General features: G+C 40.2%; 2 protein-coding genes across 2 annotated transcripts in view; one reads left to right on the top strand and one right to left on the bottom strand.

Moving 5' to 3' along the window:
• Dscc1 (DNA replication and sister chromatid cohesion 1) overlaps positions 1–15,579 on the bottom strand; it is a 34,806-nt gene extending 19,227 nt beyond the window's left edge. The window contains exons 1-2 of the mRNA XM_047542833.1: positions 15,574–15,579; positions 11,761–11,806 (exon numbers count right to left, since the gene is read on the bottom strand). Coding sequence (XP_047398789.1) covers positions 11,761–11,806; positions 15,574–15,579 — 52 coding nt within the window. The remainder of the gene's footprint in view (positions 1–11,760; positions 11,807–15,573) is intronic.
• A 2,005-nt stretch (positions 15,580–17,584) lies between these two features.
• Positions 17,585–19,050, top strand: part of Deptor (DEP domain containing MTOR interacting protein) — a 140,045-nt gene continuing 138,579 nt past the window's right edge. The window contains exon 1 of the mRNA XM_047563359.1: positions 17,585–17,831. Within this exon, the coding sequence (XP_047419315.1) occupies positions 17,710–17,831 (122 nt within the window). The 5' untranslated portion in view covers positions 17,585–17,709. The remainder of the gene's footprint in view (positions 17,832–19,050) is intronic.

The raw sequence follows: 19,050 nt of genomic DNA, 5'->3' as shown, positions 1-19,050 counted from the left end.
CCAGCTCTTGCAATCATGCCACACAGATTTGAGACATGTGACTCAGAGAGGCAGTCATGAGTTTGTTAGGTGGGGATAGAAAAAGGGGTCCTCTCATAGAGGAGAAGGGCAGAATGCTCCTCTTGCACTCCAGTTTTATTGGGGGGGGGGTCCCAGGGACGAGAGTCCCAGGCCTACTTTTGAGGGTGGGATGACATCGGATTTTTTTTTTTTTTTGGTACTAGGGATGGAACCCAGGGACATTTAACCACTGAGGTACAGCCCCAGCCCTTTTTATTTTTTACAATGAGACAGGGTGTCACTAAGTTGCTTAGGGTCTCAGTAAGTTGCTGAGGCTGACCTTGAACTTGCAATCCTCCTGCCTCAGTTTCCTGAGTTTCTGGGATTACAGGCATGTGCCACCACACCCTGCTAGGCTTTCCAGTACTCACTGTGCCTCGGGAAGATGCAGGACAACTCTAGGTCCCTTTGGCCCATGCTGATTCTAGTTGGAACTTGTTCTTAGAGATTTTATGGTTAAGGGAATTATCCTTATCTCTCTGAATGCTGGAACCTGGTCTGGGTAAGAGTCACAAAAGTTCTCCCCTCCAGGTTAACTTGTGTTCTTCTTGTCAAAATTTCAGGTCTGTCAACCCCATTTGTCTGAGCCCAAGATGAGGCAGAACATCATGGCAGAAGAGTATGGTAGAGGAAATCTGCTCAATTTATGACAGCCAGGAAGCAAAGAGAGCTCTGCTCACCAGGGACAAAATATAAACCCCAAAGGCACACCCTCATTGACCTACTTCCTCCAGCCATATCCTACCTGCCTACAGTTACACCTGGTTAATCCATCCAAGTGGATTAATCCATTAATTAAGTGGATTTCACCTCTGAATATTCTTGCCTTGTCTCACACAGGAGTTTTTGGGGTACACCTCATCTTCAAACCATAAAAACATTTGTATCCTGACTTTCTGAGTCTGACTTATTTGACTTAGTATGATGTTCTATAGTTTCATCCTTTTACCAGTGAATGACATAATTTCATTCTTCTTTATGACTTCCTTCTTATTTATTATTTTGAGATAAGGTCTAATTTATTATTTTGAGATAAGTGCTGACCTCAAATTTGAAACCCTCCTGCCTCAGCCTCTGGAATAGTTGTCATGTGACACTGTGCCTGGCAACCTTCTCTTTTAAAATATAAGAACACCTAAGGAAAATAATGAAGCAACACCCTGAATATGAAGGAACTGCCTCATGAGAATTTATTGTTAGGAAGATAATCAACCATTGCAGATGCACTCTTAAACAGGAAACATTCTCTACAACTACAAGTAGTGCAGTAAAAGTGGACCTTACATTTTCATTAGACAGGCTTGTCTGGAATCCCAATTCTGCTCTCAGAGTTTTGTGATCTAAGGCAGTTTTCCTATTTTCTTTAACTGCACTTACTTATTCTGAAATTCTTGTAAAGTACAGTCTGTCATGAATGGATAAATTGTGGAATATAAACACAGAGTACTACTCGGCCATAAAGAATAATGACTTTATGACATTTGCAAGTAAATGGATGGACCTGGAGACTATCATGCTAAGTGAAATAAGCCAATCCCCCAAAACCTAAGGTCAAATGTTTTTGCTGACATAGGGAAGCTAATCCACAAAAAGGGGTGAGAGGGGAAGAATAGATATTCAGTGGATTAGACAAAGGGGGATAAAGGGAAAGCTTGAGGGATAGGAAAAGGAAAGACAGTGGAATGAATCCAAAATAATTTTCCTATGTACTTATATGAATATACTATAGTGAATCCCCCCATCATGTACATCCATAAGAATGGGATCCTAAGTAGAATAAGCTATATTCCATACAATTATATCAAAATGAATTCTGTCATATATAACTAAAAAGAACCAAACATTTGTTTTTCAAAAGTATAGCCTGTTTAATAAATAGCAGCTAAGGTTTTGGGTTTTGGGATTTTTTTTCCTGTTTTTATTTATTTGTTTCGAGTTATTTGATAATTTAATTTAATTTTAATGATTTCCAATTATTACCATTAATTCAATACTCCTGAGGGAAGTTGGACCTGGGTTCTCTTAAAATAGAATGATAGGGCTGGGGCTACTGCTCAGTAATAGAGTACTTACCTAGCATGCGGAAGCTCTGAGTTGGATCTCCAGCCCAAACAATAAGTAAATAAAGCAAGCTTGCAAACTGTATCATCTTGTTTTAACTTAAAATAACTTCAGATAAAAGTACTAAATTACAGTTAGATTTATTTTATTCTATGGGAAATATAATCACTTAAATGGTAGTTTGATATATTTTGTTAAGTAGATTTTTAAGATTTGCTTATAAAACAATCAGGATTTTTTTCCACTAGGTGGTGATATTGTTTCATGTTTCATGAAGCAGCCTGCCTCACTTCCTCTGCTGCCTTGGAAAAGCAGAGTGAAGAAATCTTTATCAATCTGAGTCAAGCACTAGACTGATCATGCAGTATTGTGGGTCAGATCCCACCATTCCTCTGTTCAAGATCCTCCAACAGATTCTGATCTCCTTTAAAAGTAAAAGCAAAGTCCTTACAAAGGCCCATTAAAGCCATAAATAAGCTGTATTCTCCTCACCCCTATCTTGCTACTCCCTAAATTCACAGGACACACTTCTACCTCAGGATCCTTTATTTTATTTTTAAATCAACCTTACTGAGACATAAATAAAATAAAGTATATCCAATTGAAGTGCATGGTTTAACATTTTGACAAACACTGGTAAACCTATTACCACAATAAAGATGCAGAACATTCTTATCACACCCAAGAGTTTTCACAGGTTACTTAGAAAAAATGAAGGGAAGCTGGGCACAGTGGCACATGAGTATCATTCTATTGACTCAGGAGACTGAGGCACGAGGATCACAAGTTCAAGACCAGCCCCAGCAATTTAGCAAGACCCTAAGCAACTTAGGGAGACCCTGTCTCAAAATGAAAAATAAAAAGGGCTGGGGATGTAGCTCAGTGGGTAAGTGCCCCTGAGTTCAATTCCCTGTATCTCAATCAATCAATCAATCATAAATAAATAAATAAATAAATATCAATGTGGAGCCTTTAATAATTTTTTAGAATGTAAGTGAGTCCTGAGAACAAAAAGTTTGAGAGTTGTCAATATACATGGCATCTCCCGGGTGTGGAGTGGAGACCATTTTTAGTGTACAATGATAGTGATGTCTAGGGTCCCTGCTGACTGTTTGAAGTCTCATTCTGCCACTTACTGGTTGTATGACCGTGAGGAAATTCACTTAACTGGGCTTTGCTCTGGTTTCCTTTTATATAGAGATGATGATAACGGTCAACCAGGTTCCACTCAAAATAGAGCACAATTAAAAGATGAAAGGGCTGAGGGTGTAGCTCAGTAGCCGACTGCTTGCCCAGCAATTGTGAGGCCCTATGTTTTAGCCCCAGCACTGCAATACAAAAAAATAGTAAATAAATGAGAAAGAATTTCTTACAGGAAATTATTTTTACGGGTGATGGGGAATCTGAGACACATAGAAGAGGGATGGTGAAACAATCTCAATAATAGCAGCGGCAGAAAACCGTTGTCACCCTTAGGCCAGAAAAAGGCACAGTTCCCGGCCCCAGGGGACAGCAGTCCCCCTGAGAACTACAATAGACCTGCGAAGAAAGATCTGCCCCAGAGGCAGAAAGCATTGATGAGAAGTCCCCTGGTCTCTCCTTTAGATCTGCTTTCCAATCTCCCACCAGTGCTTCCAGGTGACTGAATCTTACTGAAGCCTCATGAGCTTGGGAAATGGAGCAAGCGGGGTCAGACCCCTTCTGCTGAAGAGTGGAGCCGGGAAAGAACTTGGGAACCACAGAGCAAACAGGTACTAGTTCAAGATGGTGGACTAGAGGGTGACTGCATCTCCTGTCACTCCAGAACTCAGGATTCAAGAAGGAGAGGTATTGAAAGACTCGGACCAACTCAGAGACGCTGGGTAAGTCTCTCCCACTGGGTGAAGCTTGGCCAGAGCAGCAGGCTGGGACAGTGGGCAGCTTCTTGGAGCAAGGCAGGGGGCGAGAGCAGCCCGGCTCCATCCGGTGGAAGGCCAGTTCCACAGCAGGCTTCTGGGGGGAGGGCAGGCCGGTCCAGTGAGAGGCTTTCCGAGCCACACCCATCTCCCAATACCACATTCAGCAGCGGGCCAGGGCAGCTTTCTTCGGAAGCACTGCATTATCAAGTTCCTCCAAGACTTCAGGCTACTGAAGTTTAGGAGTTGATATACTGGAAATCTACAGGGACAGTATAAGCCAATAGAGGAAATCTGCAATATCTCAGAGTCCCACTGATATCCAACCAATATGAGAAAACATGGGAAGAAAATGTCCCAAACAAACCTAGATACTATATCAATAAAACCCAATGACAGCACAGCAGAAGAAATGTCAGAAAGGGAGTTCAGAATGTACATAATTAAAACAATCAGGGAAGCAAATGAGGAGATGGAAGATCAAATGCAGGCATTGAAGGATGAGATGAAAGAGCAAATGCAGGCATTAAATGATCACACCAATCAGCAGTTAAAAGAGCAAATACGGGAAGCAAAGATCATTTCAATAAAGAGTTAGAGATACTAAAAAATAAAAAAAACCAAACAGAAGTCCTTGAAATGAAAGAGACAATAAACCAAATTAAAAACTCCATAGAAAGCATAACCAATAGGGTAGAACACCTGGAAGAAAGAACCTCAGACATTGAAGACAAAATATTTCATCTTGAAAACAAAGTTGACCAAACAGAGAAGATGGTAAGGAATCATGAACAGAATCTACAAAAATTATGGGATATCATGAAAAGGCCAAATTTGAGAATTATTGGGATTGAGGAAGGCACAGAGAAACAAACTAAGGAATGAACAATCTATTCAATGAAATAATATCAGAAAATTTCCCAAATCTGAAGAATGAAATGGAAAACCAAGTACAAGAGGCTTATAGGACTCCAAATACACAAAATTACAACAGACCCACACCAAGGCATATTAATGTGAAAATACCTAACATACAAAATAAAGACAGAATTTTAAAGGTTGCGAGAGAGAAGAATCAAATTACATTCAGGGGGAAACCAATAAGGATATCAGCAGATTTTTCAAACCAGACTCTAAAAGCTAGAAGGGCCTGGAACAACATATATCAAGCCCTGAAAAAAAACAGATGACAACCAAGAATCTTATACCCAGAAAAACTTACCTTCAGATTTGATGATGAAATAAAATCCTTCTATGATAAACAAAAACTAAAAGAATTTACAAAAAGAAAGCCGGCATTACAGAACATTCTCAGCAAAATATTCCATGAGGAAGAGATGAAAAACAATGATGCAAATCAGTAAAGGGAGGAACTAGCCTAAAGGAATAGCCAAATAAAGGAGAAACCAAGTTGTGTCAAAAAACAAAAATGAGCCAAATGACTGGAAATACAAATCATATCTCAATAATAACCCTGAATGTTAATGGCCTAAACTCATCGATCAAAAGACATAGACTGGCAGATTGGATTAAAAAGAAAAATCCAACAATATGCTGCCTGCAAGAGACTCATCTCATAGAAAGAGATACCCACAGACTAAAGGTGAAAGGATGGGAAAAAACATACCATGCACATGGACACAGCATAAAAGCTGGAGTATTTAATCATGGACTTCAAGCCAAAGTTAGTCAGAAGGGATAAGGAAGGACATTTCATACTGCTTAAGGGAAGCATAAATCAGCAAGACATAACAATCATAAATATCTATGCCCCAAACATTGGCTCATCCATGTACGTCAAACAAATCCTTTTCAATTCCAGAAATCAAATAGACCACAACAGAATAATACTAGGCGATTTTAACACAGCTCTCTCACCACTGGACAGATCTTCCAAACAAAAACTGAATAAAGAAACCATAGATCTCAATAACACAATCAATAATTTAGACTTAACGGACATATATAGAATATACTATTCAACAAAGAGTAAATATACCTTCTTCTCAGCAGCACATAGATCCTTCTCCAAAATAGACCATATTTTCTGCCATAAAGCTAATGTTAGCAAATACAAGAAGATAGAGATACTATCTTGTATTCTAACAGATCATAATGGATTGAAATTAGAAATAAATGACAGAATAAAAAACAGAAACTACTCCAACATCTGGAGATTAAATAATATGCTATTATATGATGAATGGATTACAGAATACATCAGGAAGGAAATAAAAAAATTCTTAGAAGTAAATGAGAACAAAGACACATCATATCAAAATCTCTGGGACACTGTGAAAGCAGTACTTAGAGGAAGATTTATTTCATGGAGCGTAATCAATAAAAGAAGAAAAAAATTAACAAATAAATGACTTAACACTACAGCTTAAAGCCCTAGAAAAAGAAAAACAGATCAACACCAAAAGTAGTAGAAGACAGGCAATAGTTAAAATCAGAGCTGAAATCAATGAAATTGAAACAATAGAAAAATTAACAAATAAATAGTTGGTTCTTTGAAAAAATAAACAAAATTGATAAACCCTTAGCCACAATAACAAAGAGAAGGAGAGAGAAAACTCAAATTACTAAAATTCAGAATGAACAAGGAAATATCACTACAGACACGACTGAAATACAAAATATAATTAGAAGCTATTTTGAAAAATCTATACTCCAATAAAATAGAAAATCTCAAAGACATCAACAGGTTTCTAGAGACATATGAATTACCTAAACTGAACAAGGAGGATATACACAATTTAAATAGATCAATTTCCAGTAATGAAACAGAAGAAGTCATCAAAAGCCTACCAACAAAGAAAAGTCTGGGACCAGATGGGTTCTCAGCCGAGTTCTACAAAACCTTTAAAGAAGAGCTCATTCCAATACTCCTCAAAGTATTCCATAAAATAGAAGAGGAGGGAACCCTCCCAAACTCGTTCTATGAAGCCAATATCACCCTGATACCTAAACCAGACAGAGACACATCGAGGAAAGAAAATTTCAGACCAATATCCTTAATGAACATCGACGCAAAAATTCTCAACAAAATTTTAGCAAATTGCATACAGAAATATATTAAAAAGATAGTGCACCACGATCAAGTGGGTTTATCCCAGGGATGCAAGGTTGATTCAACATTCAGAAATCAATAAACTTAATTCATCATATCAACAGACTTAAAGTCAAGAATCACATGATTATTTCCATAGATGCAGAAAAAGCATTTGATAAAATACAGCATCCCTTTATGCTCAAAACACTAGAAAAAATAGGGATAGTGGGAACATTCCTTAACATTGTAAAGGCTATCTATGCTAAGCCCATGGCCAATATCATTCTAAATGGTGAAAAACTGAAAGCATTCCCCCTAAAAGTTGGAACAAGGCAGGGATGCCCTCTTTCACCACTTCTATTCAACATTGTCCTTGAAACTCTAGCCAGAGCAATTAAACAGACCAAAGAAATTAAAGGGATACGAATAGGAAAAGAAGTACTCAAACTATCCCTATTTGCGGATGACATGATTATATATTTAGAGGAACTGGGAAATTCCACCAGAAAACTTTTAGAACTCATAAGTGAATTCAGTAAAGTAGCAGGATATAAGATCAATACTCATAAATCCAATGCATTTTTATACATAAGTGATGAATCTTCAGAAAGAGAAATTAGGAAAACTACCCCATTCACAATAGCCTCCAAAAAATAAAATATTTGGGAATCAAATATTGGGAACAAAAGAGGTGAAAGACCTCTACAATGAGAACTACAGAACACTAAAGAAAGAAATTAAAGAAAACCTTAGAAGATGGAAAGATCTCCCATGTTCTTGGATAGGCAGAATTAATATTGTCAAAATGGACATACTACCAAAAGTCCTATACAGATTCAATGCAATTCCAATTAAAATCCCAATGACGTACCTTACGGAAATAGAACAAGCAATCATGAAATTCATCTGGAAGAATAAGAAACCCAGAATAGCTAAAGCAATCCTTAGCAGGAAGAGTGAAACAGGGGGTATCACAATACCAGAACTTCAACTATACTACAAAGCAATAGTAACAAAAACGGCATGGTATTGACACCAAAATAGACAGGTAAATCAATGGTACAGAATAGAGGATGTGGACACAAACCCAAATAAATACAATTTTCTCATTCTAGACAAAGGGGCCAAAAATATGCAATGGAGAAAAGATAGCCTCTTCAACAAATGGTGCTGGGAAAACTGGAAATTCATATGCAACGGAATGAAACTAAACCCCTATCTCTCACCCTGCACAAAAATCAACTCAAAATGGATCAAGGACCTCGGAATCAGACCAGAGACCAGAGACCCTGCATCTTATAGAAGAAAAAGTAGGTCCAAATCTTCAATATGTCAGCCAAGGATCAGACTTCCTTAACAGTACTTCCATAGCACAAGAAATAAAAGCAAGAATCAATAACTGGGATAGATTCAAACTAAAAAGCTTTCTCTCAGCAAAGGAAACTATCAGCAATGTGAAGAGAGAGCCTACAGAGTGGGAGGAAATCTTTGACCCATACTTCAGATAGAGCACTAATCTCCAGAATCTATAAAGAACTTGAAAAACTCTACACCAAGAATACAAATAATCCAGTCAACAAATGGGCTAAGGAAATGAACAGACACTTCACAGAAGAAGATCTACAAGCAATCAACAAACATATGAAAAAAATGTTCAACTTCTCTAGTAATAAGAGAAATGCAAATCAAAACTACCCTAAGATTCCATCTCACTCCAATTAGAATGGTGATTATCAAGAATACAAGCAACAATAGGTGTTGGAGAGGATGTGGGGAAAAAGGCACACTCATACATTGCTGGTGGGGTTACAAATTAGTGCAGCCACTCTGGAAAGCAGTGTGGAGATTCCTTAGAAAGCTTCGAATGGAACCACCATTTGACCCAGCTATCCCACTCCTTGGCCTATACCCAAAGGACTTAAAAGCAGAATACTACAAAGATGCAGCCACATCAATGTTTAAGGCTGCTCAATTCACAATAGCCAGATTGTGGAACCAACCTAGATGCCCTTCAATTGATGAATGGATAAAGAAACTGTGGTATATGTATACAATGGAATATTACTCAGTCTTAAAGAAGAATAAAATTATGACATTTGCAGGCAAATGGATGAAATTGGAGAATATCATGCTATGTGAGATAAGCCAATCTCAAAAAACCAAAGGAAGAATGATCTTGCTGATAAGTGGATGATGACACATAATGGAGGGGGCAAGAATGGAGGAAGGAGGGACTGTATAGAGGGAAAAGAGGGGTGGGAGGGGTGGGGGGAAGGGAAAAAATAACAGAATGAATCAAACAACATTACCCTATGGAAATGTATGATTACACAAATGGTATTTTACTCCTTGTACAAACAGAGAATCAACATGTGTCCCATTTGTGTATAATAAAAATAAATTAAAAAAAAAAACAAGTACTAAAAGATGATCTGACTTCCTTGTAAGGAGGTCAGGGTGATCTCTTCCCTCGCCCATCAGACGGGGTGCAGCCCACACTTCTATACCAAAAGCCTTGCTAACAAATGCGCACACATTTATTTCATCAAAGCTGTATGTGACTTGGGAGCCTTCAGATTGAAGGCCAATAGACTCAGTGTGAACAATCCGTTTTCCAGGATTCCATGAAGTGTGGGTAGCTATGTAGAAACACAACTGGACAAAAAGGGTGTGGTTTAATGCTGGTAAACCAGCTGGGACACCCAGCTAGGCCTGTCTGCTCAGATTCTTCCTGGCCTTTCTCTGCAGCCTGTCTTCCCCCCAGCTATAGGGCAGCACCCCTTCTGGAATGAGGTTCTCATGGCCTCCAACAAGGTAGACCAGAGAATTTCTTTATGGCCAGCTCTTACACAGAAAGGTGAGGGAAAGTTAAAGTAGTATTTTTAGGTTTTATGGCAACTTGTAGGGAAAAGGGATTCTGGTTTCTATGAGCTGCCTTGCCAAAGAGGAATTCTAATCTCTGTGACTTGCCTTGGGGGAGAATAAAAGGTGAAAGACAGTAGGCAGGAGAAATCAGAGAGAAACTTTGTTTCTGAGATCTTCACTTTGAGGTATTACTTTCCCAGCCCCAAACAACCTGATAAGGAATGCTTTAATTAAATGATTAAACAACTGTAAAACATATGTAAGTGTTATTAGTAGTATCTGGCACATACTTAGTGCTTTACAAAGATTTATAAATAAAATTTTTTAAAAAGCACTAACTCCAAGCTGTTTTGATTTTTTTATTTGTTTGGTTTTTGTATTTGTTTTGTTTTAAACATCAGGATTTTACTTTATTTTTTATTTTGTTACTGGTGGTTGAACCCAAGGGTGCTTTATCACTGAGCTACATCTCCAGCTCTTTATTTTTTATTTTTGAGGCAGGTCTCACCAAGTTGCTTAGGGCCTCACTAAGTGGCCGAGGCTGGCCTTGAACTTATGATTCTCCTGCCTCAGCCTCCTGAGTTGCAGGGATAACAGGAATGCACCACTGTGTCCAGATAAATGTTAGGACTTTCTGTTGTTGACAGTCTTCAAAGTTCTGAGCTTCCTTTTGCTCTTAGTGCCTCTGTTGTGAGAACTCTTCTGGCCCTGCCATCCAGCAAAGCCCTCCAGTGCATACACATTTATATCAAAGCACAATCATTTCCTAGGTTATCTTTTACGATCAATGACAATAGATATCTGATAACTTCTTTTTCTTCCTCTATGGTACTTTTTAATAACTTTATTTATTTTTTTTATGCTGTGCTGAGGATGGAACTCAGTGCTTCATGCGTGCTAGACAAGCACTCTACCACTGAGCTACAACCCCAGCCCCATCTCTGTGGTATTTTTAATCTGAGAATAAAATGGTATTTTCACATGCAGAGTCCCTGAACAACAGTTCAAGTGCATTTTCTGTGCCTAGAGTTTGGGTGAGAGAACTCCACTAAGGAAGGAGAAGAAGAGCAGGGTGCAATGATGTGCAACCGTAATCCCAGTGACTCTGGAGGCTGAGGCAGCAGGACTGCAAGTTCAGCAGGAGCCTGGGCAACTTAACAAGACCCTCTCTCGAAATGAAGAGAGCTTGGAAAATAACTTAGTGGTAGCAAGTGTGAGAACCTGGGTTCAGTCCAGCACCACAAAAATGAAAACAGAAAAAGTAGGAGGAATGTGACAAAGGTGTGGGTCATGGTCTTATTTATAGTCTAGGTGGACAGAGAAGATACACACTCAGGAAACAGATAGGGAAACTCTACCCCACACTGTGCCAGCAGAGGTTAGGACAGTACTGAGGCGCTGACGTATTCAAACTGAGGACTGACGACAAGGAGGAAGTGGGAACGGGGAGATCTCAGAGAACCAGCATAACTTCCCCTTTCTTTCATGTACTTGGAAGCCCTGGCTGAGAGTCCAAGCCGGCCAGGGGACAGAGCTAACACCATCATAGCATTTACGGAGCTTCCTCATGTTTTCTCTTTCAATCCTGTGAAGATGTTCCCCAGTAGCGAGAGCCCTGGAACTCGCAGCAGCCGGTCTGCCTGGAGGTGATAACACCTACCTTAAGGAAGGGCTTAAAGGAAGACTCCAGTAAAGCACATCAGATACAGGCCTACGGGAAGAACTGGCACTCAGTGACTTGTCCCTAGGGAGAGGCAGCATCATGAAGGAACTGCCAGAGTGACTTCTGAAACCAACAGAGCTGGGTTCAAACCCAGGCCTTACCTTGGCTGTACTCTGCATGGTCCCCACTGAGACTGGATTTCTTCATCTGAAAAGTGAGAAGAAAAACAGTGGCCAATTCACAGGGTTATTTTGAGGAATAATTGCTTAACGAATAACATATTTTCTGAACATGCTCAGCACGTGACAAGAGCTCAATAAATATCTATTATTATTCCCTTTAAAAAATTCCTAACTCAATGTTTCCTTTAAAAATAACAGATGTAATTTTCATTTTATTGAATATATTAAATTTGCAGATAATATAACCTTGCTGTGTGTATGTAATTCACCAAACATCAATATGATGCCCTTCCCAGAATATGTGGAAGAAACATAAAGGGAGATCATATATGATAAAATAATGAGTATTTCAATATTTAAATGAGTATGAGGGCCTAATGAGGTAATCATACTCAGGTGTTTATAACATTTTATAATGAATAATTTTATATATTTATATATTTATTTAATTTGGGGTACTGGGGATTTAACTGAAGGGTGCTCTTCTATTGAACTATACCCCCAGTCCTTTTATTTTTATTTTTATTTTGAGACAGGATCTTTCTAAGTTGCTGAGGCTATCCTTAAGTTCACCTACTGAATAGCTGGGAGAACAGGCGTGAATCACCATGACTGACTCCATAATGAATAATTTTAAATTAAGACAATGAAGACAACATTTTACTCAATATTTCCATACTTCACTTAAAAACTGGCTAAATAATATATCCCTACTCAACATACAGATGATCACTGTGAATGCTACAGTTACTGAATACAGAATGTAATGGTGCTGTACACACTAAATATCAAATGGTGAGTGAAATCACTTGATGAAAATTCAGGGTAAAGTTTGGAACAGAAAAAAGTACAATCTTTTCTCAATATACACAATAATTGCATTCCTGATAATTCAGTATTATATTAAAATTGTGCAAAATGACCACCTAAGACAGACATTTGGAATTTGGGATAATTGTTTATGAGGTACTGTTCCAATACCTAGCATCCCTAGTCCCTGACCACTAAAAGCCAGTAGCACTCCTCCCATCAACACCCCCAATAGGATAAACAGCAAATTCCACCCTAAACTTTCCAACAAACTCTGGAGGTAGCCCTTTCCCTATAAGCAATCCACAATCATTTCATGTCATTGTGGAAAGAAATCGGCAGGTGGCAGCATACACCAAGGTATTAAGCATTCAGGACCAGCAGGGAACCAAGGTTAAGACATAGGGACTTGGGAGGACAGGGTTGGAACTGGAGAACAAGAGACCTCAACTTTATTTGTAATACTTTCTTTCCATTTCTATGAAGAGGTGAGTCAAATATAACAAAAATATTTAAAATGAGTGTGAACAGGCCAGGCATGGTGGCCTGGGAGGCAGCAAGATCGCAAGTTCAAGGCCACTCTGGGCAACTTAGAGAAACCCTGTCTCAAAATAAAAAGGGTTGGGGATGTGGTTCAGTGGTTAAGCATACTCGGGTCCAATCTTTTATATCAAAATAAATAAATATAATAAAATGGGTGCGAATAATGAAGACAAGGAAATTTATTTTTTTACTACCTTTACATTTATTTTTAAAAGAAAATTCTTATTAAAGCATCTAGCAATGGAAATCTCTGGACAGGATATTGCTAGACCATCGGTTTGCTTCCATCCACAAGAAGAATAAAAATTGTGACAGCTAAAGAATTGAGAATTCCACTAATGATTAAGAATAATCTAAATCTGTAAGGAGATATAAAATCATAGAAAGGTGCAACACACTCCTTGGGAGAGTCCAGAAAGATCACATAGAGAGGGAGACATCTGAGTTAGTCTATAAGATCAGGCCAGAATAAAACAGATGTACATGAAGAGGCATCAGCAATACTAACCTATTATGAAACTTCATAGTTGACCCTATTCTTTAACATATTTTGTAAATTTAAGCCCATTCCCTCACACTGCCACTCGCCTTTAGGAAAAGTTTATTATACCAGTGTCACTCAAACCAGTCACCAGGTGGCCATTACTCATGATAAATAACAACCAGACATATCGACATTGACAAATCAATTAGAAGTGTGTAGAGCAAGCTGGGCGTGGTGGTACATGCCTATAATCCCAGCTACTTGGGAGGCTGAGGCAGGAGGATCACAAGTTTGAGATCAGCCTCAGCAACTTAGGGAAGCTCTAAGCAACTTAGCGAAACCCTGTTTCCAAATAAAAAATAAAAAGGGCTGGGGAATGTAGCTCAGAGGTAAAGCACCGTTGGGTTCAATCCCCAGTAAACCACCACCCCAAAAAGAAAAATGTGTAGAACAATTTGACAGAATATTTCCATCTGCTGAACCCCACAGAATTTGGGATTGTGTTTTATAGGTCTTTTTAAAATCTCATTTCATTGTATTTCATCAAAGTATCAGACTTTAATGGGTTGAAAACAAATACATCACACCCCCACACATAGGCACACACCACCACCATCACCACCACCGAAATTTTGAGAAACACTAGCCCACAAAGCACCAAAACATACAGAAAGCATGAAAGAGGAGACCTGAAAGCTCATATTTAATAACATCCACCTAGGACTGGAGATGTGGCTCAGTGACAGAGTACTTGGCTGGCACGCATGAGGCCCTGAGTTTCAACTCCAGCATGGAACGGGAGTATCCATCTATAATAAGAGCAGTTATTAAATTTCACTTACTCCTCCCAGTAATCCAGTGAGACTGGTGGTATAATCTTTACATAAGAGGACAAAAAATTCAGAGAAGATAATGAACTTGCCCAAATAGAGCCAGGAATCAAACCAAGGTCAGTCAGAATTCAGCTCTTCCAGAATCTTCATGCTAGATTAATTGTCACATTGGTGTCCTTCTTCCTTCTATCAGTATCCATAGGTCACAGCTGACTCTGGGACCAGTTGCTCCAGGGCTCATGGTCACAGGCACAGGCATTGGTGCCGACATGTCCTCAGGAGTCAGATCACCAAATTTTCCCTAAATTAGAAAAAAGAATTTTTCTCCTTAACCAGTGAGGCATGATGTGTCTCATGTATCAATGAAAGGTTAAAACAATAAAGCAGAGCAATTCTCATTTCCTGTGAACATCTACAACCACACACACACACACACACACACACACACACACACACAAACCACAATCTTGTCAAGCAAGAAAAATCAATCATCACATTCTCTCATGTTCATTTTCTTGACTTGAATTTTTTCCCTGTATGTTAAGGTACTTTTCTGCAGAAGCAACCTGGGGACTGAAACCAAGGCTTCACACATGCTAGGCAAGCACGGAGCTACATCCCCAGCCCTTTTAAATTTATTTTGAGAAAGGTCTCTAAGTTGCTGAGACTAGGCTTGAATTTGCAAACCTCCTGCCTTAGTCTCCTGAGTTGCTGGAATTACAGATGTGTGCCACTGTACTGGGCTTAAGATACTTTTTTTTTTTTTTAACTTAAAAAAATTGGTTACCCAAATGGATCTTTAAAACTTTAAATAATAGAAATTTTATAGAATGCTATTTCATTTAAGCCACACTATAGTTTAGATATGAGGTGTCCCCCATATTTCATGTGTGAGAAAATGCAAAAAAGTTTAAAGGTAAAATGATTGGATTATGAAAGCCTTCACCTAATCAGTGTGTTAATCCTTTGATAGGGATTAACTGATTGGTAATATAGGCAGGTAGGGTGTCATAGAGATGGGTCACCAGGGACTTGCCCTTGAGGTTTATGTTGTGTCAGTGGTGAGGGGCTGTCTCTCTCTGCTTCCTGGTGCCATGAGCTGCTTTCCTCCTCAACGCTCACCGCCATGATGTTCTGCCTCACTTGAGTCACAGAGCAATGGAGTAGGCCATCTATGAACTGAGATCTTTGAAACTGTCCCAAATAAACTTTTCTTCCTCTAAAATTGCTCTTGTTGTTGGGTCTTTTGATCATAGCAGTGAAAATAGTGACTAAAACACCTCAGAACAGCCCTATACGGTAGAAATCACTATTCCTATTTTATCAATAGGAAATTGAAGCCCCAAAATGTTAAGGGACTGAAAAAGATTGCAAAGTTATAAATGATAATCAGGATAGAAATTGCACATTTGAGTGAGAATCCCCAAAACTATTTGTTGTTGTTATTTCAGCACTGGGAATTGAACACAGGGTCTCATGAATGTTAGGCATGTACTGTGCCACTGAGCTACAAATTCAGGCCCCAAGCAAATTCTTGATATACTATGTAATAATTATAGGATTAAAGCATTATCTACTTCTGTTAAATGATTTTTATACTTTATGCAAAACGATGCTCTTAAAATCACACTAACCTGAAACTATGACTCCCTTAGTCTACACTTTCACCATGGTCTACTTAGAAAGTTAAGAAGCTTAGAGAATTTCTTTGAGCAAAGGCGTTGCCTAATATTTAGTGTTGGATATGAGAGAGAGTTATTCTGGAGTGTGGCTGACCATGGCCTTGGAGTCAGCAGAATTAGGATTCAAGGGCTGCCTAAGGTTCCAGGTGTAAAATTTAGATGAGCTTTGCCTGTCTGTGCTTAAGCATTTTTTTTTATTTTGGTGCTGGGGATCAAATCCAGGACCTCAAGCATGGTAGGCAAACCTCTACCACTGAGCCACATTCCCAGATCTGTGATTAGGCTTTGTTAGTTGTAAATTGAAATCAATATTTAACTCTCAAGATTTTTTGGAGAATAAATTAAACATCATAAACAAGGTGCTCCTGGTATATAAAGCACATGATGAATGCTCAATGAATTGTTGCAAGTTTCAGTTAATGTTAACACTGACATTGCCCTATGTTAGCAAAGGCTAACAAAAACATGCTGAGTGAGGGGGCCGATGCCTATATTCCCAACAGACTCCAGAGGCTGAGTTAGAGGCCAACCCCAGAAATTTAGCAAGAGACTCTTGGTAACTTAGTGAGACTCTGTCTCAAAAAATAAACAAGGCTGGTGGGTTAGCTCAGTGGTTATGCACCCCTCAGTGGTTAAGCACCCCTGGGTTCAATTCCCAGCACCAAAATCAAAAGAAGAAAACATGACCAAACAATAAAATACAATACACTTGTAGAAGAGTAAGTATAAATACTTTGGAATAGCAGAATTGGTAATACATATATATGTAAATATACATATACATATATATGTATGTATGTATATGTAGAAGTTGGTTTTCAACATTCCTCTCATTTTCTTTCTATAAACTTCTCCTCCCTGCTACTCCTTCTTCTTTTTGTTGATTGTACTGGAGACTGAACCCATGCTACCAGTGTGCTATCACTGAGTTAGTCTGTAAACTTCCACTACCTACCTGCAATTGAAAAATTATGTCTCTCAAGACAGTAGTGGAGTTGGATCCCAGTTCTGTTTAATTTCCAGGCCAGCGTTATTTATTGATTACACTGTTAAGTTATGTAAGTCGCCTTGGTGAGTGGTCAGGGCAGATGGAATGCTTAATTTTTCCATTCCCTGCAGTGACATGTATATCCTCGATTGGGCACTACTGGGTATATTGTTCTCTTTCGTTCTCTGCAATTTGGACATGGGAAGTATAAGAAAAAAAAAAAAAAAAAAACGCAGGCTTTCACAGCAAGAACTTTGTGGGTAAAGGAAGGAAAGTCCCGGGAATTCATCCACAACCAGCATACACAGCTTTGAACCGGAGCCCAGCTCAGATGTTGATATTTTCCTCCCTCGGCCCCGCCCCCAGCCACGAGGGCTCCAGCCACGCCCCCAAGCTGAAGTTCCTGGGGCCGGACTCGCCTAGCGCCTCTGCTAACTCACAGGGATTCCCTCCCTAGCCAATCGCATTAGAGCATTGGGAACTGCCCCGATCAAAGATGGCGGGAGAAGCCTCTGTGAGGGCAGACTGATCCCAACAGCAGGATCCGCGACTGATAGCCCAGGCAGTGGCAGCGGCGTGGCCGGGACCATGGAGGAGAGCGGCAGCGCTGGCGGCGGTGGCAGCGATAGCAGCACTAGCGGGAGTGGTGGGGCGCAGCAAAGGGAACTAGAGCGCATGGCTGAAGTCCTGGTCACCGGAGAGCAGTTACGGTAAGACCAGGGGCAGAGAGGGTGGGTGGGCTTGCTGTGGCACTGCCAAGCCGGTGCCAGCTGCAGTCTGCGCGCACGAGCGCCGTGTCTGGGGCTTGCGAGTCGCTTGCGGCGCTAGGACAGGTGCAGACGCGTGGATAGTCCACGCTGCGCCCCGCCTCGCTGCTGCAGCGGCTGGACTCTCGCTGCGCGAGGCTGTCGGGGCAGACGAGCGGGGGTGCGCGCTGCGCTCTAGCCTGGTTGCTGCAGCCCTGCGCCCGGGTGACTGGCCGCCACCCGCAACGCGCTCCCTGCTCCGAAGTATATGGGCGCTTCCAGCGCTCCCTGCTGACAGCCTGCACCTTGTCCCTAAGAAAGCCAGAGTGGTCGGTGTGGGGACCGAGCCAACCCCAGCCCGTGTACTCCTAGATAACAGAAGCCAGTCCAATGACCGCTTCTATTGTTTTCCTTTTTGTTGTTGTTGGCAAGTCATACTTCACTCCTCATCTGTAAAATGAGGTCCACGCCTCCTTTGTTGTTGTGGAAGTAAACAGAGAATCTTTCAGAAACCCTGAACCTATCTATCCCTTAATTGGCACATCATCAGTCATCATTTGAGTCCGCCAGGGGGCGTGGAGGTACCTTGTCCGGTGCCCTTTTGCTGTGCCAACTTTCCCAGAGCTCACGTTTTGGGCCATGGACTCCATTGATCGCCCCAGGGCTGCAGCAAGAATTAGAACTTGTTAGGTCTCACTACACCCAGAAACGAGCAGTGGTCCTCAGGGTCCCCCTGCTCTTTCCATCACTTCCTGTTCGTATATCTTGAAGATATGTTTGGGGATTGTAGTTATGGTCAGACTGGTTCTGCAGCTGCCCTTCGTGTGGTCATAAGTGAGTTTGCCAGGAAAAAATAATCTAGCTCTGCAGTGTTTCAGCCTCAGCTTGCGCGTGGGCCCTGGTTCCTTCTAGGTGTTGGTTTGAATTTCCCAGCTCACTTGGGCTTCTAGGCGACTGTTACAGGACTTGATGGAGAATCTTGCAAAGATTCCTGAAGGTTTGGTATACTCCCAACTTGCAGCACTTTGAGGAAGTAAATATTGGAAGTCAGAATTCGTGTTAGAAAAGGCAAAATGCACATTTCTATTCTTGTTGATTCTTTTGAATGTTAAAGTTCAAGGGACTAAAAACTTGTTTTCCTTCAAGAATATTTTCTAACCAAAATTTGAAGTAAAACTTTTGA

The sequence above is a fragment of the Sciurus carolinensis genome, chromosome 1 (genome assembly GCF_902686445.1).
Source record: "Sciurus carolinensis chromosome 1, mSciCar1.2, whole genome shotgun sequence".
NCBI lineage: Eukaryota > Metazoa > Chordata > Mammalia > Rodentia > Sciuridae > Sciurus > Sciurus carolinensis.
Note: the sequence above shows the minus strand (reverse complement) of the source record. Positions and strands in the feature narration are given on the sequence as shown.